The 24,622-nt window shown below is 41.5% G+C and overlaps 1 protein-coding gene across 1 annotated transcript in view; it reads left to right on the forward strand.

The window, feature by feature from the left end:
• Window positions 1–24,622, forward strand: part of LOC129695770 (transient receptor potential cation channel subfamily M member 6-like) — a 126,052-nt gene that overhangs the window by 46,841 nt on the left and 54,589 nt on the right. The window contains exons 18-24 of the mRNA XM_055633067.1: window positions 4,073–4,301; window positions 8,767–8,922; window positions 9,833–9,976; window positions 10,362–10,490; window positions 19,974–20,225; window positions 21,684–21,858; window positions 22,484–22,598. Coding sequence (XP_055489042.1) covers window positions 4,073–4,301; window positions 8,767–8,922; window positions 9,833–9,976; window positions 10,362–10,490; window positions 19,974–20,225; window positions 21,684–21,858; window positions 22,484–22,598 — 1,200 coding nt within the window. The remainder of the gene's footprint in view (window positions 1–4,072; window positions 4,302–8,766; window positions 8,923–9,832; window positions 9,977–10,361; window positions 10,491–19,973; window positions 20,226–21,683; window positions 21,859–22,483; window positions 22,599–24,622) is intronic.

The raw sequence follows: 24,622 nt of genomic DNA on the forward strand, positions 1-24,622 counted from the left end.
CCATGGCTGATCGTCCCCAATCAATGACCCGTGCCTGCTTTCTCGCCATGTCCCTTGTTCCATCATAGACCCCTAGAGCTCTATCTAACTCTCTTAAATCCATCCAGTGATTTGGCCTCCACTGTGGCAGGGAATTCCACAAAATCACAACTCTCTGATTGAAAACGTTTTTTCTCATCTCAGTCTTAAATGGCCTCCCCTTTTTTCTAAGACTGTGGCTCCTGGTTCTGGACTCGCCCAATATTGGGAACATTTTTCCTGCATCTAGCTTGTCCAGTCATTTTATAATTTTATATGTTTCTATAAGATGCCCCCTCATCCTTCTAATCTCCAGTGAATACAAGCCTAGTCTTTTCAATATTTCCTCATATGACAGTCCTGCCATCCTAGGGATCAATCTCGTGAACCTAGGCTGCACTGCCTCAATCACAAGGATGTCCTTCCTCAAATTAGGAGACCAAAACTGTACACAATACTCCAGATGTGGTCTCATCAGAGCCCTATACAACTGCAGAAGATATGTGATGATTCGGGTAGGGACCATTCTTCAGCTTTGAGGGATGGAGATTAGCTGAAGTGCCAACCAAAACGTCACCTATCCATTTTCACCAGAGATTCTGCATGACCTGTTGAATTACTGCAGCATCCTGTGTCTATCTTCAGAAAGTAACATTACCAGTTTCTTGTCCTTTTTTTTAATCAATGCTTAGAATTAGAATGCAAAGGCCATACTCCTGGAACACGATAGTTTGCTTGCTATCCTAGTTTGTTTCCTTTGAATTCAAAGTGATTGTCATTCAGTTCTGAACCCCTAGGGGCCCTTGGGTTAGTTCAGTGCGGGAGAAGGCTTGCCCTTCAGTCACTCCTGTTTGGGAGCCAGGATGCTCAATGGAAGGAAGCAGAGGGTGATGGTGGAAGGTTGCTTCTCAGACTGGATGTGTGTGACTAGTGGTGTGCCTCAGGGTTCGGTGCTGGGCCCGTTACTGTTTGTCATTTACATCAATGATTTGGATGAGAACATACGGGGCAAGATTAGCAAGTTTGCTGATGATACAAAAGTTTGTGGTTTTGCAGACAGTGAAGATGGTTGTGAACGATTGCAGCAGGATCTGGATTGATTGGCCAGGTGGGCGGGGGAATGGTTGATGGAATTTAATACAGAGAAGTATGAGGTGCATTTTGGGATGTCGAACAAGGGCAGGGCCTACACAGTAAATGCTAGGCCTCTGGGGAGTGTTGTAGAGCAGAGGGATCTAGGTGTACAGGTGCATGGTTCCTTGAAGGTCGAGTCGCAGGTAGATAGGGTGGTCAAAAAGGCTTTTGACACTTTGGCCTTCATCAATCAGAGTATTAAGTATAGAAGTTGGGAGGTCATGTTGCAGTTGTATAAGACGTTGTGGGCACCATGTTATAGGAAAGATATTGTCAAGCTTGAAAGAGTTCAGAAAAGATTAACGAGGATGTGGTCAGGACTAGAGGGTGTGAGCTACAGTGAGAGGTTGGGTAGGCTGGGTCTCTACTCCATGGAGTGCAGGGGGATAAGGGGTGATCATATAAAGGTGTATAAGATCATGAGAGGAATAGATCGAGTAGATGCACAGAGTCTTTTGCCCAGAGTAGGGGAATCGAGGGAAAAGATTTAATAGGAATCCGAGGGATATCTTTTTCACACAAAGGGTGGTGGGTATATGGAACAAGCTGCCAGAGAAGGTAGTTGAGGCTGGGACTATGCCATAGTTGAAGAAACAGTCTGACGGGTACATGGACAGGACAGGTTTGAAGGGATATGGACCAAGCGCAGGCAAGCGGAACTAGTGTAGCTGGGACATTGTTGGTCGGTGTGCGCGAGTTGGGCCGAAGGGCCTGTTTCCACACTGTATCACTCTATGAATGGAAAGAAGGTTCTCGACTCGAAATATCACCCATTCCTCTCTCCAGAGATGCTGAGTTACACAGCCGGCCTTAAGCCGATTTGACCGATTGCTCCCAATTGGACTCCGCGCCTAAGCGGGACCCCACACTAATGTTCCGTCTTTCGTACACAAATACGAATTCTCTTTGTTAAATAAAGATTTTTTTTAAATTCGCCATCCGGATTTTTTTTAAACGAACATGTATAACATCCGCTGCATAGACATCAGACACAAACGATTTGTTAACTAGTACTGTTAGCACTTCTTAACAGCAAGTAGTTAACAAGTTGTTATACAATGTCATCAATGCATCCATCCACATTCCTCAGTAAATGTTATTGTGTTTTGAACAGGTATCAATGAAGCCGTGTTCCTTGAGGGATCTTATAGAAACTTACAAAATTCTTAAGGGGTTGGACAGGCTAGATGCAGGAAGATTGTTCCCGATGTAGGGGAAGTCCAGAACAAGGGGTCACAGTTTAAGGATAAAGGGGAAATCGTGGATCTGGACTGAGATGAGAAAAAAAAAATGTACACAGAGAGTGGTGAATCTCTGGAACTCTCTGCCACAGAAGGTAGTTGAGGCCAGCTAATTGGCTATATTTAAGAGGGAGTTAGATGTGGCCCTTGTGGCTAAAGGGATCAGGGAGCATGGTGAGAAAGCAGGTACGGGATACTGAGTTGGATGATCAGCCATGATCATATTGAATGGCTGTGCAGGCTCGAAGGGCCGAATGGCCTACTCCTGCACCTATTTTCTATGTTTCTATGACTGCGTCCAACTACTGTCTGGTTCGTTGATCGGTTTGCTAGATATGAACTGTTTTGGGAGAGAAAAATGTTTACGGCAGACCAAATGTGTTAAACAGAAATTGGTCAGATATTGAGCATTACACAGTGAGAAATCATGTGAAATAATCACTGAATTTAATTTTAAATGAATGTACCTGCATGTTATACTGTTTAGTTTGGAGATACAACCAGCTAGTCCACTGCGTTTGCACCAACCAGTGATTTTTGTTACAGATTTGACAATTTTATTTGGCAGCCAATCAATCGCTGTCTCTAAGGGGGTTGCATCCAATCACCAACCAGCTTGACTTAAAATTCCCGTCCAATCAACAAATAGGTCTCCTCCCGTCCAATCAGCCGCTGTCTCCAAGGGCATTGTGTCCAATCACATAATGCAGTTGAATGGTAATTAGCAGCTACGGTAAATGTTGGAAGCCAGTGGAGCTACTGACAGTCAAACGGGAGGGAGCAGGAGAGATTCACACAGTGTATAATCCATAGCACCTAGTGTACCATTTCATAATATATACTAAATAACTGGGCTGACAGACCTTGGCTGGGAATCTGGGGTTCACCAAAATTGTTCCCAATTGGGCCCCACACCCCCTAAGGCTGGCCCTGCTGAGTTACTCCAGGTTTTTGTGTCTATCTTCAGTTTAAACCAGCAAATGCTGTTCCATCCGACACAAGTAGAAATGACGTTGTCTTGCAGCTCCAGGCTGAGCTCCAGCTGACAGGAAAACCCTAAAATGTCAGAATAGGATTAAAATCTTGAGACGGGTGACTTGTGTTTTCGCACCTGCTGGTAGTTGGGAAGCAAGTGCGCCAGCATAATTTTAGAGATACAGTTCGTAAACAGGACCTTCAGCCCACTGAGTTTGCACCGACCAGCGATCTCCCCGTACACCAGCACTATCCTACACACTAGAGACAATTTACAATTTTACCAAAGCTACTTAATCTACCAACCTTCACGATTTTGGAATGTACGAGGAAACTGGAGCACCGAGAGAGAACCCAAGCGGTCATGTGGAGAACATGCAAGCTCTGTACAGACAGCACCCGTGGTCACGATTGAACCAGGGTCTCTGGCGCTGTAAGACAGCAACTCTACCGCTGTGCTACCATGCCAGCTTATTAAACATCAACAACGCTGCAAAGCATTCAGAGAATCCTTGTCCATCTTGTGATGTCTTGCACACTGCTTATTTCAAATAACATTCATGGCAATATTACTAAAAATGCATGAAATGTGTTATGCTAATTGTTTTCTAAAGACTGCATTGCTTTTCAGAGACGCAAATATTTTAATTGCTGCAATGAAATTACATTATTTGCTTTCATGTGTGAATGTCTTTACCTGTTAGGGAATTTGGCCAACTTGCTGTGGATGTTTTAGACCAAGCATTTAAACAGAATGAGCGGATGGCCATGAAGTTACTGACCTACGAGCTGAAGAACTGGAGCAACTCCACTTGTCTGAAGCTGGCCGTGTCATCAGGTCTTCGGCCCTTTGTTTCCCACACATGCACTCAAATGCTCTTGACTGACATCTGGATGGGACGCCTGAACATGAGGAAGAACTCATGGTTTAAGGTAAAGGTTGCTCTTTATGCCTAGTCTTGTGCCTTGTGGACTCGAAGAAGTCCACCATGTTGTTAAAATAGCTTCATTTTGATATTAACCCAGAGGACTGTTGGGTGGTACACTGGCACAATGGCAGAGTTGTTGCCTTATAGCTCCAGAGAACCAGGTTCAATCCTGACTACGGGTGCTGTCTGAACCGAGTTTGTACGTTTTCCTTGTGACCATGTGGGTTCTCTCTGACTGCTCTGATTTCCTCCCACACTCCAAATACGTACAGGTTTGTAGGTTATTTGGTTTTGGTATGTTGATCGATGTTTGCTGCTCACTGCATGGGCTGAAGGACCTGATTTTGCGCTGTCTAAAGTCTAAAGCCTCCAAGAGACTGTCATATAATGTTCAAGAACTTATTACATTTCTAAAGGTTACACTCCATATTTTACCTTGTGTAGAAACTAATCTGTCATTTTTTTGATCCAGGATAATGCTTCTAATTTAGTCTGATAAAACATTGGGAATTTTCCAATCATTTTTATACACAGTATTTACTTGTGAAGAATGTCTGTAGCAGCTCCTTCCTCAGTATTTCACCTTTATTTTTCTTATATTATCAAAGAATCACACAGCATGGAAAGAGGGCCTTTGGCCCAACTTGCCACATTGAGCAAAATGCCCCATCTTTCGCCACCTCCAACGTGACCCCACCACTTGCCACATCTTCCCATCTCCCCCCCGGGTCTGCTTTCTGCAAAGACCGCTCCCTCCGTAACTCCCTGGTCAATTCTTCCCTTCCCACCCGCACCACCCCCTCCCCGGGCACTTTCCCTTGCAAGAGATGCTACACATGTCGCTTTACCTCCTCCCTCAACTCCATTCAAGGACCCAAGCAGTCTTTCCAGGTGCGACAGAGGTTCACCTGCACCTCCTCCAACCTCATCTATTGCATCTGCTGCTCTAGATGTCAGCTGATCTACATCGGTGAGACCAAGCGTAGGCTTGGCGATCGTTTCGACGAACACCTTCGCTCGGTCCGCATGAACCAACCTGATCTCCCTGTGGCCCAGCACTTCAACTCCCCCTCCCATTCCGAATCTGACCTTTCTGTCCTGGGCCTCCTCCATGGCCAGAGTGAGCACCACCGGAAACTGGAGGAGCAGCACCTCATATTCCGCTTGGGTAGTCTGCATCCCAGTGGCCTGAACATTGACTTCTCCAATTTCCGGTAACCCTTGCTGTCTCCTCCCCTTCTCAGCTCTCCCTCAGCCCTCTGGCTCCTCCTCTTCCTTTCTTCTACCCGCCCCCCCCCCCCCACCCTGCATCAATCTGAAGAAGGTTTTGGCCTGAAACGTTGCCTATTTCCTTCACTCCATAGATGCTGCCGCACCTGCTGAGTTTCTCCAGCATTTTTGTGTACCTTCGATTTTCCAGCATCTGCAGTTCCTTCTTGGACATCTACTCTTAGTCTTGCCAGCCTGCATTTGGCCCATATCCCTCTAAGCCTTTCTTATCCATGTACCTAGGTATCCAAATGTCTTTTACCATTTGGATGTCATCCATTTTGCTGAGTTTACTTAAATATTTATGCATAACTATCGTGATAAGTTTTAAACAATTTTGTGTACCTTGGTTTCTCACATTGTTCCAAATCAGAGGTCCCATATCTTGGAACCTGATAATTACTGATGCTCTAAACTATTCTGCCATGTTATTTCTCCCACCCTGTCTGTTTAATACTTGGGTGGCCATTGTTTTTAAACAAATGTTGAATCATGGGAATGTGTCCTTGATTCAAGAGTTTGAGCATCTAAAATGATCAAAAGGTCTAAACCCAACCAAAAGCAAAGTCAAATCCAATAAATCACAGTGGGAGCTGATGAGCTGGTTGGAAATTGTGAGAGATTCATTATCACACTCAAGATTTGTTCAGACTAGAGAAGGTGCAAAGGGATTTACACATGTTGCCAGGGCTGAGATGTTGTAGCTATGAGGAAAGATTTGAAAGGACACGGTTAATTTCTTTGGAACTGAGGAGGTTGAGGGGCACAAGTACCTCTACATTTATTTTAGAAGTTTAAAGAGACACAGCATGTCAATGAATACTGTAACAAACTTCTACAAATGGATTCTAATGCACTGGAATGCAACTGGCTGCAGAGTGTAGTGGGCTTAGACCAATCCATCACAGGCATAGTCCTGCCCACCATCAAAGCCATCTATATGAAGTGCTCCCTCAAGAGAGCATTATCCACCCCCCAGACCCAACCTTTTCCCATTGCTACCATTGGGCATGAGATACGGAAAGTTGAAGTCCCACACCACCAGGTTCAGGAACAGCTACTTTCCTGCAACCACCTACATAAGCCTAATTCTACCTCAGCAAAGGAACACTACAGAGATCTCTTGCATTATTATGGATGTTTACCAATTGTATTTTTGCATTAATGCCTTTTTTTTGCGCTTTTTATTTTTGTTGTTTGGTAGAATTTATGTGTAACATTTGTATAATTTATATGTTATGTATGTTTTTGTGTGTTGTCTGAGTATGTGCGTATGTTGCTGCTGTTGTTGCAGGATTTTCCTTGTATCAGTACCTCACCATACTTGTGTTTGTGCCAACTTGACTTAATGCAGGGGGCTTGGACAGAGTAAATGGGAAAGACTGTTTCCCTTAGCTGAGGGGTTTAGAAAAAAAGTGGCACAGATGTAAATATGGATGAAGTAGGATTAAAGAAGAAGCAATATCTTCTCACTGCCTGAAAGTATGGTAGAGGCAGACACTCTTATATTGGTTCTTGGTTCTTGGTTTCTTGGTCCTCCAAAATATTCCAATGGCATTTAAACTGGAGGTGGTGGAGGGAGGACTTAAGCCAGAAAGGGTTATTGGGAAGAATGAGCTACTTTAAATTTAGTTGCATCTGGTTGGGTAACTACAGTAGGGTGGAGATTATTCCATGCTTTAATTGTGCGGGGGAAGAACGAATTGCTGTACACATCTGTCTTTGTAGCTGGGATCACAAATTGGATCGAATGCCCTCGTCTGCTCCTAATTGGTTTGGGTTTGGTGTAGGTCTTGTAATCTATGTCGAGCTGACGATTTAACATTTTGTAAAAACAGGTCAAACGGTGAACTTCACGTCTGTCTGTCTGTCTTTATCACATTTAAAAGCATTTGAAGAGTCATACCCTTCGAGGCCATCGTCCTTGTGGTGGAACGCAGAATATAGAATAGAATAGAATAGAATAGAATATGTTTTATCGTCATTGCACAGCAACTGTACAACAACATTTCAGTGCATCTCCTTCAGTGGTATACAATAGAAGGCACAGGATAAAAACATTGAAAAGAACAAAAACACAATCAACCATTAACTCTCATATTACCGGCAAGATCAATGAATAAAATAAATAAATAGACAGTAGAAATATTGCACATTATATTGCACACTCCAGTATATGTTTGGGTAGTTCATCTTTTATCCAGTGATGGCATAATGAGCTGAATGGTCGCCTTTTGTGATGTGTTTTTCTGTGATTCAATGATTGTGTGCTGCTAAATTAAAGACAAATAACATTTATTTGCCTCGTACATGCCAGAATGCAAATTAGTCCATTGGAGTTAAAGTCACATAATAGCTTAGTGATTCCACTAATGCACTTCAGAATGATAAACTCACATAGATTTTTGATTACTTTGTGATTCTCCTGGCAGATGCTTTTATGATGGTCCATAGTTTATGTAAGCATATATATTTATCTAAAGCATATATGCTTTTTATGTTAATTAAAATATTGTGGTTTGTGATCTGAACCACTTTTGTGTTCAAGGAGATAACTTTTTATAGACTTTTTATGTAACTTTTTATAGATAACTTTTTATAGGGTGGTGGATGTATGGAACAAGCTGCCACAGGATGTAGTTGAGGCGGGGACTATCCCATCATTTAAGAAACAGTTAGACAGGTACATGGATAGGACAGGTTTGGAGGGATATGGACCTAGCGCAGGCAGGTGGGACTAGTGTAGCTGGGACATTGTTGGTCGACGTGGGCAAGTTTCCACACTGTATCACTCTATGTCTATGTCTCTGTGACTCCATGACTACGTGATATTGTTTTAAATGTTAATATTGAAATGGTAATGAGATTTAATACTCAATAAGATAGGTTAAATGGCCTCTACCTATGTTGCTTCAGTTCGTTGAATCAGTAAACTATTTGAATTGAATCATTTACTATACATTTAATGATAAAAAAAATAATGAATGTATGTAAATATCCCCAACATGCAAAATGTGTTATTTTTATCTGTGATATTGATGATGTGCCTGCTTTCACAAAGGTTAGCTGCACTCCAACAAAGCTGACAATACCGATTTATCAAATAAAGAGTACATTCCAGTAACTATGGGTTTGATGGCAAAACATGCAGGGGTTATTTTGTAATTTCATGCTTCTAATGTGACTCATTTCATTGCCAGGTCATTCTCAGCATTCTTCTGCCTCCCAGCATTCTGATGTTGGAGTTTAAGAGCAGGGCTGAAATGTCCCACATCCCCCAGTCTCAGGAATCGCACCAGTTTGCTCGGCAGTACAGTTTTCAAAACTCCAATTCTGGCAAGGATGACCAGCCTCCTGTAAGTTAATGAGTTATCTTCACCTTGGCTTTGAATTTCTGTTTGTGTTGTATCAAACTTTGCTACTCATTTTAACCGTTATTAACAAACCAGTGCAAAATATTGTAGAATTTCAAGCTCCACACACATCCAGTTCAGCCATTTCGTATTGGTAGAAAAACGTTATGTTGGAATCCATTCTTACCCCAAAATTGGTCGTGCCTCTAATTGAAAGATTAGTGATTTCAAATTGGTGATTTCCTGACAAATATGCTTTTCTCAAGCCACCAAAAATACATTTTTAAAGTTATTACTTTTCAGTGCCAACTAACGTATTTTAAAAGCTTTAAAATCTATTTGTTCTCTGGATCTTTTCACTACTCTAACTAATAATTGTAACCAACTGATTTTTCCATCTATGTCAAATTTATAGACATTATCAAATACATTTGTTTACTCACAGAATAACCTGTTTTCAGCTACATGAGTAACATTTCGTCAGGTTACCATAATTGAATAAATATTGAGAAATAATCTTAACATTAACAAAAGTTTTCTTAAGTACTTTCTCAAACCACCAGTGTTACTGAACAATTCGGACTGAATATTTACATCCTAAGAGATTTGCATAAGGATTTTTTCCTTTTTTTTTTTAAACACAGAGGACCTAATTAGGTGTACTAAAAGTAGGGTTAACAACCATCTAAGCAAGTATCTAGTTTACATAACAATAAATAAAGTGCTAGAGTAACTCAGCGTGTCAGCGTGCATCCCTGGAATCTGCTTAGTTACTCCTCACTTTGTACCTGTTTTTGTTAACCAATATTTGTAGTTCCTTGTTTACACTTTGAGGTGTATCAGGCAGTCAGATATCTTTAATATCTATTTAATAGTCAACAACAGAGTGATTTTTATTTTTTCTTAAAAAAAGATGGATTATGACCCTGAAAGAGGAACAGAACAATCCAAAGAAAGTCGAGATGAGACCATTGGTACAAGGCAAAGGGGTCTGCCTTGGACGAGAAAAGCCTATGAATTTTACAACGCACCAATAGTCAAGTTCTGGTTCCACACGGTTTGTTGTATTTTATTAATTACTTTGCAATTAAGAAATTCAGCAATGCTGATTGACATGAATGGGTGAGGTTTAAACATTTCCTCACTCACAATAACAATGGAAATGGTGACCTGCTGTGTTCATTGCATTTGAAATGTTTCTCATCTAATAAATACAATTCTGAACTTTCTCATTGCCACAGAAAACATGAAACAGATATGAATATGATAAATACATTGCACATTATTTTTGGCTGATATCACAGCATTAAGAATAATTTAGGTGTATTTTTCCTTTTTGTCAGAGAGGAAAACAATTGAATATTGCAGCAAAAAAAATGTTAGCGTGAAATTTTTGTTAATGTTTCAGAGGAAAAGATTTTTTTTTCATTTCATTGTTACAGATTGCCTACTTGATATTCCTAATGCTGTTCACCTACGCAGTGTTGGTGAAAATGGAGCCCGTGCCTAGTGTCCAAGAATGGATGGTCATCATTTACATTTTCACAACTGCTGTGGAAAAAGGCAGAGAGGTGAATACATGTTAATTTGTTCCTTGAGGAAAGGAACTGCAGATGTTTGAATCTTGAATAAAACACAAAGTGTTGGAGTATCTCAGTAGTATCCTCTGTGGAGGGAATCGATAGATGGCATTTTGGGTTGGGACCTTTCTTCAGACTTATTCAACTAGCGGGTTGAAAGCAGGATAAGAGGTGGATATAGGACAAAATCAGGTAAGTGATAGATAGATCCAAGTGACGGGGTTTGATTGGCAAATGGGTGGAGTAATGGCCCTGTCTCATGGTGCGAGTTCACCCACGAGTGATCCTGAGTGAAAGAAAAAATCAAACTCGTGGTTGTCTACGAGATTCCAAGTTTATGTTCACGAGTTTAAACGAGTTCCCACGTGTAAGTTTGCCGTTTACTTCGCATTTCTGCGATGTACCAAGTTCCTCTCCCGAGTTACCAAGTTCCTCTCCCGAGTTACTCTTGAGCCATCAACGACTACCGACCGACATGTGGAAAAATCATCACATGGTAAAAATGGTGTCATGCAGTTTTATTTTTCACTATAAAAAGACCCAGCCTGAAGAATGATCTCGACCCGAAACATCACCTATTTCTTTTCTCCAGAGATGCTGCCTGACCAGCTGAGTTAGTTCATCATTTTGTGTCTATCTTTGGTTTAAGCTAGTATCTGCAATTCCTTCCTTCAAACTTTTAGAGTAGTTTGTTTCAAGAAACAATCCTTCCAAAATTGCATTCAAAAGTCTATTTGAACTGCATTTGTTCAAGGTCTGGCATCAATCATAGGCTGTTTTGTGTCGGTAGAAACTGCAGATGCTGGTTTACACTGAAGATAGACACAAAATGCTGGAGTAACTCAGCGGGACATGCTGCATTTCTGGAGAGAAGGAATGGGTAACATTTCTGGTCGAGTCTCTTCCTCAGACTGAAAAAACATTTCGACCCTTCTCTCCAGAGATGCTGCCGGCTTGGCTGAGTTACTCCAGCTTTTTGTGTATAGTAAGATTGTTTTATTCCCTTAATTTATCTCTCATCAAAACGTTGGTAAACTTCTAACAAAAAGATTAGGTAAAATGAACATTGATGTTATTTTTCCCCCCGACTGCAAGGTCCGTAGACCAGAGGGATAGCAGTGTGTGTCTCTCTACTCACCCAGTATGTCCGTCAGAACAGCCGTCCCACCGTCGCGACGTAAACTGTATAAAAAGCAGCGGCTCAAAACATTGCTGATTGGGCAGATCTGCCCAGAAACCACCCCTTTCACAAGTTTTCAGAGCCCTACAGTCACCCCAGCCCGCCCGCGAACCTCTGAATGAAAGACAAAGCTCAGATGTTCTCTTCAGCAGTGGCGTCCCTGAGTTTTCTAGCACCTGACCCAAGTTTTAATTTAAACTCGGGTAAACTGAGTATTTATTAAAAACCCGAATACAATTGGCCCCTTAATTGTAAATATGGGAATGTTTTCCGATATTGTACGGTAGACTATCATCCGGTGTAGATACCATAATTGGGCCAATAATTACAACTGGTTACATCATTGCATTACATCATGAACTCTCCAAAAGCTATCGGCCGGCGCATGATATTTCATGAATATCCCGTAAATCAACGGCAGAGAGCTGACTTTCTGGCTTTTCATTTTTTCAACATGGAAGGAGGCCATTTGGCCCATCAAGGCGATGCTAGCTCTGACAGCAATCCCATCAATCCCATTCCCCATTCATTTCCCTGTAATTTATTCTCTCTCACATGCTCGTCAACTGTCCCAGATTCCGTTACTCACCGACACACTCAGGTTAATTTACAGCGGCAGATTAACCTACGTTCTTTGGGGATGTGGGAGGAAACCAGAGCGGCCGGGGGAATCCCGCTTGGTCACAGGGAAAAGGTGTAACCCTGACACGGATACCACCCGAGGTCAGGATCGAACCTTTTGATCATTGGAGCAGTCGGAGAACCATATGCAACCTTCTGCACCACCGTTCCCAGGCACATCAACTGCAGGATCCATACCGCATCCACGCTGCTGAAGCCAGAAAAACAATGAGGCAATTTTCCACATGGTTACTGGTGCCACCAGCTCCAGCCACCAAGGCTCTGAAGCTGCTGTCAGCCACAGAGCGGAAAGTGTGCAGCTCACCCATGTACCCTTCCCCTTCTCCCCCACTCCATCCTCCCACCCCTTCTTTCCCTCGCATTATTTCTTGATGGCTTCTTTTGGAAGAAATCACTTTGAAAATTATTGTTTACCACCCCTTCCTGTATTTCACTGCCGAAGCACTGTTTGATCAATGGGCCTTGTACCTGTGGTAGTTCAATTACTTGTTTCATTACGCAACCTTCACAATTTGCCTGGATGTTAGAATATGTCACTATGTAAAGCATGTCAAGGTTTAATAGTAATTTACTGGTTACTTGAGGAAACCAAGTGGAGTGGACCCCGGCAGTAATTTCAGGTGCTGCATGCAGTGGGCTTGCGAACACAAGACAGACCAACCAGCCGGCTTCACGGGGCCTCCCTGGTACTGTGGTGGGCTAGGACTGCAGCCTGGGTGATGTATGAACCAACGGATATCCTACACACCTTGAAAAGCTAGGAGGCACCTTGTCGCTTGAAAGGAAATGATTCACCATCAGGGCATCAAGTGTACTTCAAAAGTGGCTACAGTCTGGGCTCACAACTGAAAGCCTCCTTAACGCGGACAGACTGGGTGGAAAATGATGCCTGAGAAAATTCCCCGTACAAACGCTTAAAATCTGTCGGATATAAATCCTGAGACGGGAGACCTGTCCCATATATCTGCTTCTCCATAAAAAGTGCATTAATCTAACAAGGATTCATGGCACCGTTTCAATGTGAAAAGTTAAAGTTCTGATGGGAACTAATCAACTTTAGCAATGCGGCTTTCCCCACACTGCATGGTTCACCCTTTTTGCCACTGTTTCTCAGATCCCCGGGGAGTGCTTTTTGCTCCTTCACTGAAAATTTTCCATTAAGATCTGACTACTCTTCAACATTTCACTTCTGGCACTCAGGCCAAACCCACGAGTTACTCACGAGTCACTACGGTAAACACACGGGCTACTACGGTATTACAACGAGTTTAAAAGTTTCATATTTTTCCTTCAAGAGTAAATTTGACTCATGGAAATCTTTCAACATGATGAAAAATTTTCACGAGTTAACAAGTTTCCCGAGTACCTGCCGTTAGCGTTACGAGTCGCTAAGTTACGTCCACAAGTTCCGACGTTTCCGCTACGTTAATTCTACGTGATTACCACGAGTTTGATTTGTTTTTAACTCGGGATCACTCGTGGGTGGACTCGCACCGTGAGACAGGGGTTTAGGTTAGAGATGAAAAAGAGATAAAAGGCGTGTCAGATAAGGAGCTAAAGAGGATTCTTTATATAGAGAAAAGATTAATTAACCAAGTTTGAAGAAGGGTCCTGACCCAAAATGTCACCTATCTGTGTTCTACTGAGAAGCTGAGAACCCACTGAGTTACTCCAGTACCTTGTGTATTTTTATAACTTTACTCCTAGCTTTAGAGAAAATAAATCATATAGCAAACATTATAAATTATTAATGGTATAATATTGTATTTAAAATAGTGAGCAAGTAAAGTAGTGTGAAGAAAATGTTCATATCTAGTCCTTTGTCATTACTGGGTTTGTTGATCTCAACTGGGTCCTTCTTAAGAAATAACAATTGACCTCAGCATTAGGTTAATTATGGAGACACAAAGAACTGCAGATGCTGTAACCTTGAACAAAGCACAAAGTGCTGGAATAACTCAGTGGTCAGACAGCAGCTATGGGAGGGAATGGATAGAGGACGTTACAGCTTGGGACCCTTCTTCAGACTGATTGAAGAGGTGGGGGAAGGACAAAGCCCAGCAAGTGATAGATAGAAGATAGACACAAAAAGCTGGAGTAACTCAACGGGACAGGCAACATCTCTAGAGAGAAGGAATGGCTGACGTTTTGGGTGGCGACCCTTCTCCCGAAACTACTAAGTTGAACTTGCTGGCATGTCATTGATGCTCTTATTCCATCAGTCTCAAAATCCGCGGTGGCACAGCTGGTGGAGATGATTCCTCACAAGACCAGAGACCCGGCATTGATCTTAACGTCGGGTGCTGTCTGTGCGGAGTTTGTGACCATCTGGGTTTCCTTTGGGTGCTTTGGTTACATCCCAAAGATGTGTGGGTTTGCAGGTTAATTGGCCTCTGTAAAATAATACTCTTAATGTGTAGGGAGTGGATGAGAAAGTGTGATAACATAGAACTAGTCTGAACAGGAGATCAATAGTTGACGTGAATTTAATGGGTCAGAGAGCCTGTTTCCATGCTGTATAGAAACATAGAAACATAGAAAATAGATGCAGGAGTAGGCCATTCATCCCTTCGAGCCTGATCATGGCTGATCATCCAACTCAGTATCCTGTACCTGCCTTCTCTCCATACCCCCTGATCCATTTAGCCACAAGGGCCACATCGATCTCCTCTTAAATATAGCTAATGAACTGGCCTCAACTACCTTCTGTGGCAGAGAATTCCACAGATTCACCACTCTCTGTGTGAATTTTTTTTTTCTCATCTCGGTCCTAAACGACTTTCCCCTTATCCTTAAACTGTGACCCCTTGTTCTGGACTTCTCCAAAATTGGGAACAATCTTCTTGCATCTAGCCTGTCCAACCCCTTAAGAATTTTGTAAGTTTCTATAAGATAACCCCTCAATCTTCTAAATTCTAGCGAGTACAAGCCGAGTCTATCCAGTCTTTTTTCATATAAAAGTCCTGCCATCCCAGGAATCAGTCTGGTGAACCTTCTCTGTACTCCCTCTAGGCAAGAATGTCTTTCCTCAGATTAGGAGACCAAAACTGTACGCAATGTATCTCTGAACTAAACTAAGGGTGGCATGGTGGCACAGCAGTAGAGTTGCTGCCTTACAGCACTTGCAGCGCCAGAGACATGGGTTCGATCTTGACTATGGGTGTTGTCTGTACGGAGTTTGTACGTTCTTCCCCTGATTGCGTGGGTTTTCTCCGAGATCTTCGGTTTCCACACACACTCCAAAGACACACAGGTATGTATGTAAATTGGCTTGGTAAATGTAAAAACTGGCCCTAGTGTGTGTAGGATAGTGTTAATGTGCAGGGATCGCTGGTCGGAGCGGACCCAGTGGGTCGAAGGGCCTGTTTCCGTGCTGTATCTCTAAACTAAACTAAATTAAAATAAACTAAACTAAATATTGGTCTCAAAATTTTAACCTTGACAATACTACCCCGGCTTTTTTAAGGTGACATACGTTAGATGATAACAGCTTGTTGAATAACCCAACTTTTCTTAACGTTTTCATGATCTTAATTCAATGGCCTGACATCCTTCAGTAAAATTAATTCTCTCTGTAACGTAGTTATGAACACCTCGATTACCAACTACTACCTTCAAAAGTTTATGTTTGTTAACCCTTGGGCCTTTATTCTTGTGATCTCTTTGTAAAGTTCTTAATATTTAATTTGAATTGTTCCAAAGTATATTTTTTCACTCGTATAGTAAACTACATCTCCCATTTGTTGTCTGGTATTATTGTCCACCCTTCTTACTACATTTACACATTGTGCAACCTTTGAATGTTGAAATTATGCTCTGTCTATAGGCTATTAATATATATTGAATAAATTAATAGATCTAGCACAAATCCCTGGCAAACATCATTATATACTTCTATCCTGGTGCAAAACAAAACCATTGCCACTCTTCCTTTAATCCTGTTTCTTGCTCATCCAGCTTCTGTCCACATCCCAATCGGTTTTGATTCAATTAAACATGCTCCCGCTGACCTTTATTGTAGGAATGGAATGTTCTCAGCAAATGTGCTGTGAAAGGACATTTTTCTACGAGGTTCTTTATGAGATCCTGGTATTTGCACTCTAAGGCACAATGAGAAAATAATATTTTATTGCTGCATACAACGAGCAGGAATACCCTGAGGATAGTGGCCTGATGCCAGCAGTTGTGGGTGATTTGAGGTACCTCACGTTTTGTTGCCTCATAACTGCTGCTTAATGGATAAAGAATACATATAGATGTGTTCATGTTGTTGCCATCAAAAGCCTATGAGTTGCAAATGGTGTGTAATGGTGCACGTTTAGGCTCCTGCTACACTCAATCTTGCATTTACCTACTAAATTAGGGGTTGTTCACCATGTTTCAAGGGTACATACGAGGGTCATTAATGCTAACGCCACATTTGCTCACTGAACCAGCAAATGTTCTCTCATGTGCTTGTAGGACTAAGTTGCCCTTTGTATTCATAATTGAAGTAGGACTAAACCACTGACATTAATTGGCCAATTATCTTGCAGTTGTAACATTGCATTGACTCATGCCCTGCAACCTCTGAGCCCTGGACTGCTTGGTCTGCCAATTGTCCACTTTTGAATTCCTCCCATTTTGTCTCCTTTGTATGTGTGCAGTGAAGCTCACCATTACCTCTTTGTCGTCCTCTGACGAAGGGTCTCGACCCGAAACGTCACCCATTCCTTCTCTCCAGAGATGCTGCCTGTCCCGCTGAATTACTCCAGCTTTTTGTGTCTGTCTTCGGTTTAAACCAGCATCTGCAGTTCCTTCCTACACATTTCCTCTGGCTATAATGCTGATGAAGACATTTGTACCTCACTTAAGATTCCTGCTTTTTCCATCACTCCCAGTGCTGCCAATGTTGCCAATGTGAGAGGGGCATGTTAGTGTTTCCAGGGATGGAGAAGGGAGTCACGAGTGGATTTTTCCAATCAGAACACCATTGGGCAGATGATTTATGTCTTCAGTTTAGGTTTAGGTTTATTATTGTCACGTGCACTGAGGTGCAGTGAAGAGCTTTATTTTGCATGCTATCCTATCATATCAGATAATACTATACATAAATACAATCAAACCAAACTCAAGTACAATTAGTAGAGCAAAGGGTACAGGCTGCAGAATATAGTTCTCAGCATTGTAATGACAATAGACAATCTCTGCAATGGGGTAGAGGTGAATTGGACTGCAGCCTATCTCTGCATCTTGAGCTCTTTGTGTCATATACAAGCCTTTCACTTGCCTCCTAAGACTTTTTCTCTCCTGCCAGAGTCATCTGCCCCAGCTAGTTATCTCCTGTCCTCCACTCCAAGATTTCACAGGATTTGTATTTCTTTTCCAGGATATCTGTATTCTCTTTTCCTCTCTAGCCGATTCTTGTGGTATTTTTAAATCAGTACCTGTATTATTCTCCTAGTGTACAGATTGAGGTAGTGATTGTAGATGTTGACAAGTTCTTGATTAGTAAGGGTGTCAAAGGTTACGGGTAAAGGCAGGAAAATGGGATTGAGAGGGAATGATAGATTGATAGAAAGATTGAATGGCAGAGTAGTCTCTATGGGCTGAATTGCCTAATTCTGCTCTTAAATTTCCGAATATCTGAATTTATGAACTTGCAAAGCAATTAAATTTAATTTTGGGATCACTGAGAGGCCAGAATTGGAGAACAGCAATGATCTTGGAGTGTAATAGATATGGAAAGTATTGCAGATTTAGAAAGAAATATTCTAAAATAAAAGAGTTAAAAGTGGAGTGATATAATGGGTGTAATTGAAGAGCAAAACATTTTAATTCTTTATTTGCATTTCCTAAATCTGACCGAGAGTCAAATATCACTTTAATTGCTCTTTGAAAAAAGCAGGATTGTAAAGGGCCTGTCCCACTTGCCGATTTTTTCGGCAACTGCTGGCATCATTGACTGACGTATCAGGTCACCAAAAAATTTGCGGCGTGATGCGGCGGTGACTTGGCGGTGAGACAGCGTGATAACGTATTGACATGGGGTGTTTTTCAAGTGTCGCAACATTTCTTTTGTTGCTGCTGGATTTTGAAATGTTCAAAATCTTTTGGCGACACTGATATGACACCGGCAGTCGCCGAAAAAATCGTCAAGTGGGACAGGCCCTTAACCAGCATTACGATACAAGTGAGATGACCTTAAATGACAAGATTAGAGTCATACCTTAGGAATAGGCCCATCAACCAATCTCGTCTATGCTGAGTATCATGAGGAAAAGATTCATAAAATAAAACAAGAAAGGTCGTAGAATTGTGTCGGTGGTATAAATCAGAGCCATGGTTTCTTGGTTGTTTTCAGTAGTATTCATGTTACATCTTCTCCTAAAGTAATGTAGCCATTGTTCCAAGTTCTTCGTCAAAAATGTTGAGTGTCAGTTAAAATTTATATTTTAAATGAAAATCTGTTGGGGTTTCAGCTCAATTTGAAAGATCTATATCCCTAAGTATTACTGAGTAGATCACAATGAATCAAATTCATCTTGAAACTGGGAAGCGCTCAACTCCACAACAGAAACTGTTCAATTTTGCACTTTGTGAGATTTTTCAACTTTGAAAATTTAAGTTAAGAAATTTAAATTCAAGTTATGACATTTTCAATTTTGAAACTGTAAGATTCACTGAGCTCAAATTCCTTTGCCTGACAAGAAAAGATAAGTCCGAGTCCAGAACCAGTTACATTTGAAAACATTGTCTTTATCGATGGCTCTGCAGACTAGGAATGGTCATTAGTTGCTCCTGCTGTTGGCTGAGATGTTACACCACAGGAGTAGAGTGATGGAGGCTGAGTTGACCTTTACAATGTAAAGTATTTCCCAGCAACAGTGATCAAGTATGCCACGATTTCAAGTTCTGTAGCACAAGGGAATAATGAGAACAACATTTATTAGCGAAGTATGGGAAACATAATATTCAGATGGTAGAAGATAATAATTAAATGACTAGCGTCCCAGAGAGTTAATATTTATCTTTTTTTAATTAAGGAAACTGACTTTCTCCAGTTATTTTCCACTCATCCCTCATTCCAACCCTTATGTTTAGCTATGAACCATCAACAATACTTCTCAGCGGCAATCACCATGTTTTCACATGCTATTTCTGGCTTTTTAACATTGCAGTTTGCATAATTTTGCTTTGCTTATTGCAGCCATCAAATCTAATGGGAATTCACAGCTCATAAATGTTAATTGACCTGCTCACTGAATCAATTTGTCAGAACAACTTAATTGATGCAGGAAGGCCAATGAGTTCTTCAGAATAATAACCTTCTGTTGTGATTAATTACATTCTTGAATTGTTGTTCGGGCAATATTTTGATTTTTTTTTTTGTCCTAATACTCTCTGTGTTTGGCCTACTGGCCTACTCCTGCACCTATTTTCTATGTTTCTATGTTTATAATTATTAAAACATTTACAAAAGGATTGTGCCTGTTCTATAAAGTAGTGTTTACATATGATAGCTTTTTGATATCTACCTCTGACTGATTCCCTGTTAATGACAGCACTTTCATTCCAAAGTAAGAGATAAATTGTCTGTAAGGATTAACTTTACTTAAAGGTAGTATTGAATTGTCCTGACTTTATCTTTATCTTTGCCTTTACTTACACAGATCTTAATATCAGAACCAGGAAAATTCAGCCGGAAGATTAAAGTTTGGATCCAAGAATACTGGAACTTTAATGATTCTGTGGCTATAATTCTGTTTGCTGTTGGATTTGGTTTACGTTGGGCTAATCAGCCATTGCAAATTGCTGGAAGGATTATATACTCCTTAGATATTATATTTTGGTTTGTGAGGCTTCTGGATTTCTTTGCAGTTAATCAACATGCAGGACCGTACTTGACAATGATTGGAAAAATGGTATGTTTTTCTAATCTATTTTTGTGTGATTTCTACTTACAAATAATTGTGATCTTTTAGTGTTAAGTAGATACAATGCAAACACTGGCAATTTTGCCAGCTGCCTTGTTTATATCACAAAATAGATATTTTTATCATGTTTCATTACAATTTTTTGTGGTAGCTGGAATATTAAATAAATCATAGTCTAATTGGATTAAAGGGCTAGACATGTACGTTGACCAGAATCTCATATGGGTCTGCCTTGATTATCCCGTTGCCCGCAAGGATGCTGCTTTAACCTATTCAGTTCCTTTAACAGGTGGTGTTTTTTTGCAGCTACTTAAATATTCTGCATTGGTGGGCTTGCACTAAATTCCTGATATATTATGCAAAGTAACAATATTAGGGTAAATTTCATCTCCTTTAGTTTTGAACTTGCAGTAAATATTCAAGCTGATTGCAGATTAGGTATTCAGTGACAGGCATTGACCTCCTGTTGCTCCAAAATGTCCCTTCATCTACAAGGCACAAGTTCCACCTGTGATTGAAAATACTCCATTTGCCTCTGAGTTTCGCTCCAATAAGACAAGAAACTCGACACCTTTAAGATCAAAGTCAGGTGCTTGATCAATAGCGGATACATCATCTTAAACACTCACTCCCTCCACAATTAGGACATTGTAATTGCAGTACCTATGCCATATGCAAAATGGACTGCAACAAGCTGCCAAAGTTACTCTGGTAGCGCATTGCAATCCTGTGACTTCTGCCATTACCAAGGACAAGGGCGGCAACAATGGAACACTGCATTTTGCACATTTCACTTCAAGTTATGCACCATCCTGACTTGACCTCTATAAAAATAGTTGAAGAAAAGTGACTTAGCCTCTCAGAGACTGTTATGAAAGAGGCTTAATCCAAAAATAGTGAAAAGAGAGATATTTGATTATTACAAATTCACATTATCTTTTGAAACTAAAACTAACAATATAGGAATTGTTCTTGTTTATAACTGTAGCTTGGACACTTCAGTATCACTTGAATTATGGGAGCACTTATGCAGCTTTCCTCCCACAAATTCTCACCTGCACATGAACACATTGAAGAAACAAATATCCTGTGTTTATCTATAGTAAGGTTACACTTGAGTGAAGCCCCATAATTGGACACCACACTTATATATATTAGATTACAGGAATATTCTTCTATGTCATCAGGGATCTTAATTTGAAACCTGACTCCTGAAATGGTAATCTGAAATCACTGCACTTTTATTTCTGAACTGCACTACACTGCACAAATTTCTATAAATGGAAATTAAAATCCCTGATAATTATGTAAAATAACAAGATTATGGAAAATTTCATCTCCTTTAGTTTAGGGCTTGCACTAACTAGAATACCACTCCAGTTTCTACCAATGCATTTTATATTTGTACGAGTTTTATGAATGTAAATATATTTTACATTTCTTTAGACAGCTAACATGTTCTATATCGTGATACTGATGGCAATTGTCCTTTTGAGCTTCGGGGTGTCAAGAAAGGCTATACTTTCTCCATCGGAACAACCTTCTTGGCGTCTTGCTCGGGATATTGTGTTCCAGCCTTACTGGATGATATTTGGTGAAGTCTACGCTGGTGAAATTGATCGTATGTATCCAAAAGCTTACATTTATATTCAATAACTCCACCCTCAAATTGTCTTGGATAGAAAATTTAAAAGATTCACAACCCACAAAGATGACGTTACATTGTGCATCCTCTATCCATTTTTACCATGTAAAACAATAACAAAAGTGCAAATAAAACGGTGTAGGATTATGGCAGCATCTCTGGTGAGAAGGAATGGGTGATGTTTCGGGTCGAGACCCTCTTTCAGACTGTCAGGGGAGAGGGAGATACAGAGATAAGGAAGTGTAAGGTGTGAAAACGAGACAAAGGGAATGGAGATCAAGGAAAATGTAGAATAGATAATTGTTAGCTAGAAGAAGGTATCAACAAAGTGAATAGAGATAAAGTGTAATCGAGACAGTCAGACTGATCAGAGAACTGGGAAGAAGGGAGGGATGGAGAGCAAGGGTTACTTGAAGTTAGACAAGTCAATATTCATACCACTGGGGTGTAAGCTGCCCAATGAAAGATGCATTCTATTATATGTAACAGGCACGGTATGATCGTAAACTCTGAAGGTCCAATTAATTTATTACATATCAGCGGCAAAAGGCTTTGCATATACTGATTTATCTTTAACACTGCTTTTCTGTTTTGATTGCAGCTTGTGAAGAAAATCCAGATTGTCCTCCTGGTTCATTTCTTAATCCATTTCTTCAGGCAGTCTACCTGTTTGTACAATACATTATACTGGTCAATCTACTCATCGCTTTCTTCAAGTAAGAACCTTTTTATAAGAGGATGTACTACATCCCTCTTCTGTAAAATTGAAGAGCTTACTAATTTATAGAGAACATCTTAAAATGCAATAAAACATTTTGATAATGAAACACTCAAAATGCTGGAGTAACTCAGCTGGTCAGGCAGCTTCTCTGGAGGACATGGATAGGTGATGTTTCGAGTCGGGACCTCTCTTCAGACTGATTTTAGCAGTGGGAGAGATAGCTGGAAACAACATAGGGGCTGGACAATGCCTGGCAAGAGATGGGTGGAGTACATCGTCTATTCATATCTTCCAGAGATGCTACCTGACCCACTGAGTTATTCCAGAGTATTCCAGCAGCTTTTTTTTTTTAGTAAACCATCTTCTGCAGTTCCTTGTGAAAAGATTTTGACAATCTTGTGGTTGAAAAGTTTCTCTTGTTTTCGTAATCTGGTAAGGATGAGAAAAGTCTATAATAGCTGAGGTCCTTACTGCCATTATACACCATCTCAAGATTCAAGATTCAAGATTCAAGATTCAATTTAATTGTCATTTGGACCCCTTGAGGTCCAAACGAAATGTCGTTTCTGCAGCCATACATTACAAACAAATAGACCCAAGACACAACATAATTTACATAAACATCCATCACACCGCTGTGATGGAAGGCCAAATAAACTTATCACTCCACTGCACTCTCCCCCCCCCCCCCCCCTCCCCGATGTCAGAGTCAAAGTCAAAGCCCCCGGCTGGCGATGGCGATTGTCCCGCGGCCATTAAAGCCACGCCGGGTGGTGCGAGGTCGCACACCGGGTTCTTGATGTTGGAGCCCCCGGCGTGCGCTCGCAGAGTCCCGCGGCCATTCCAAGCCGCGCAGGGCGGTGATGTCAGGCCATGCTCCAGGAGCTCTTCGACCCCGCAACTCGGGCGGGAGAAGTCGTCGTTGCGAGAGCCCTGTAAAGCGGTCCCCCTCCAGGGACATAGAAACATAGAAATTAGGTGCAGGAGTAGGCCATTCGGACCCTTCGAGCCTGCACCGCCATTCAATATGATCATGGCTGATCATCCAACTCAGTATCCCGTACCTGCCTTCTCTCCATACCCCCTGATCCCCTTAGCCACTAAGGGCCACATCTAACTCCCTCTTAAATATAGCCAATGGAAAATTGGCCTAACTACCCTCTGTGGCAGAGAGTTCCAGAGATTCACCACTCTCTGTGTGAAAAAAGTTCTTCTCATCTCGGTTTTAAAGGATTTCCCCTTTATCCTTAAGCTGTGACCCCTTGTCCTGGACTTCCCTAACATCGGGAACAATCTTCCTGCATCTAGCCTGTCCAACCCCTTAAGAATTTTGTAAGTTTCTATAAGATCCCCCTCTCAATCTTCTAAATTCTAGAGAGTATAAACCAAGTCTATCCAGTCTTTCTTCATAAGACAGTCCTGACATCCCAGGAATCAGTCTGGTGAACCGTCTCTGCACTCCCTCTATGGCAATAATGTCCTTCCTCAGATTTGGAGACCAAAACTGTACGCAATACTCCAGGTGTGGTCTCACCAAGACCCTGTACAACTGCAGTAGAACCTCTCTGCTCCTATACTCAAATCCTTTTGCAATGAAAGCTAACATACCATTCGCTTTCTTTACTGCCTGCTGCACCTGCATGCCTACCTTCAATGACTGGTGTACCATGACACCCAGGTCTCGCTGCATCTCCCCCTTTTCCCAATCGGCCACCATTTAGATAATAGTCTGTTTTCCCGTTTTTGCCACCAAAATGGATAACCTCACATTTATCCACATTATACTGCATTATACATTATTCCCGGTGCCGCCGTCCGCCAGACCCGCAGTTGCAGCCTCCGAATCTCCGGAGGTCGGGCCGCAGCAGCAGCAGCGCTCCTCCACCGCTCCACCCGCTCCGGACTCGGCCAGCTCCGCGACGGTGACGGTGAGTCGTCGGCACCAGAGTCCCCGGTCTTCTCCTGTTGGAGGCCGCTCCTCGTTGCAGCCCCAACGACAACGGAGACCCGACAAGAAAA

The sequence above is a fragment of the Leucoraja erinacea genome, chromosome 3, assembly GCF_028641065.1.
Source record: "Leucoraja erinacea ecotype New England chromosome 3, Leri_hhj_1, whole genome shotgun sequence".
In the NCBI taxonomy this organism is placed as follows: domain Eukaryota; kingdom Metazoa; phylum Chordata; class Chondrichthyes; order Rajiformes; family Rajidae; genus Leucoraja; species Leucoraja erinaceus.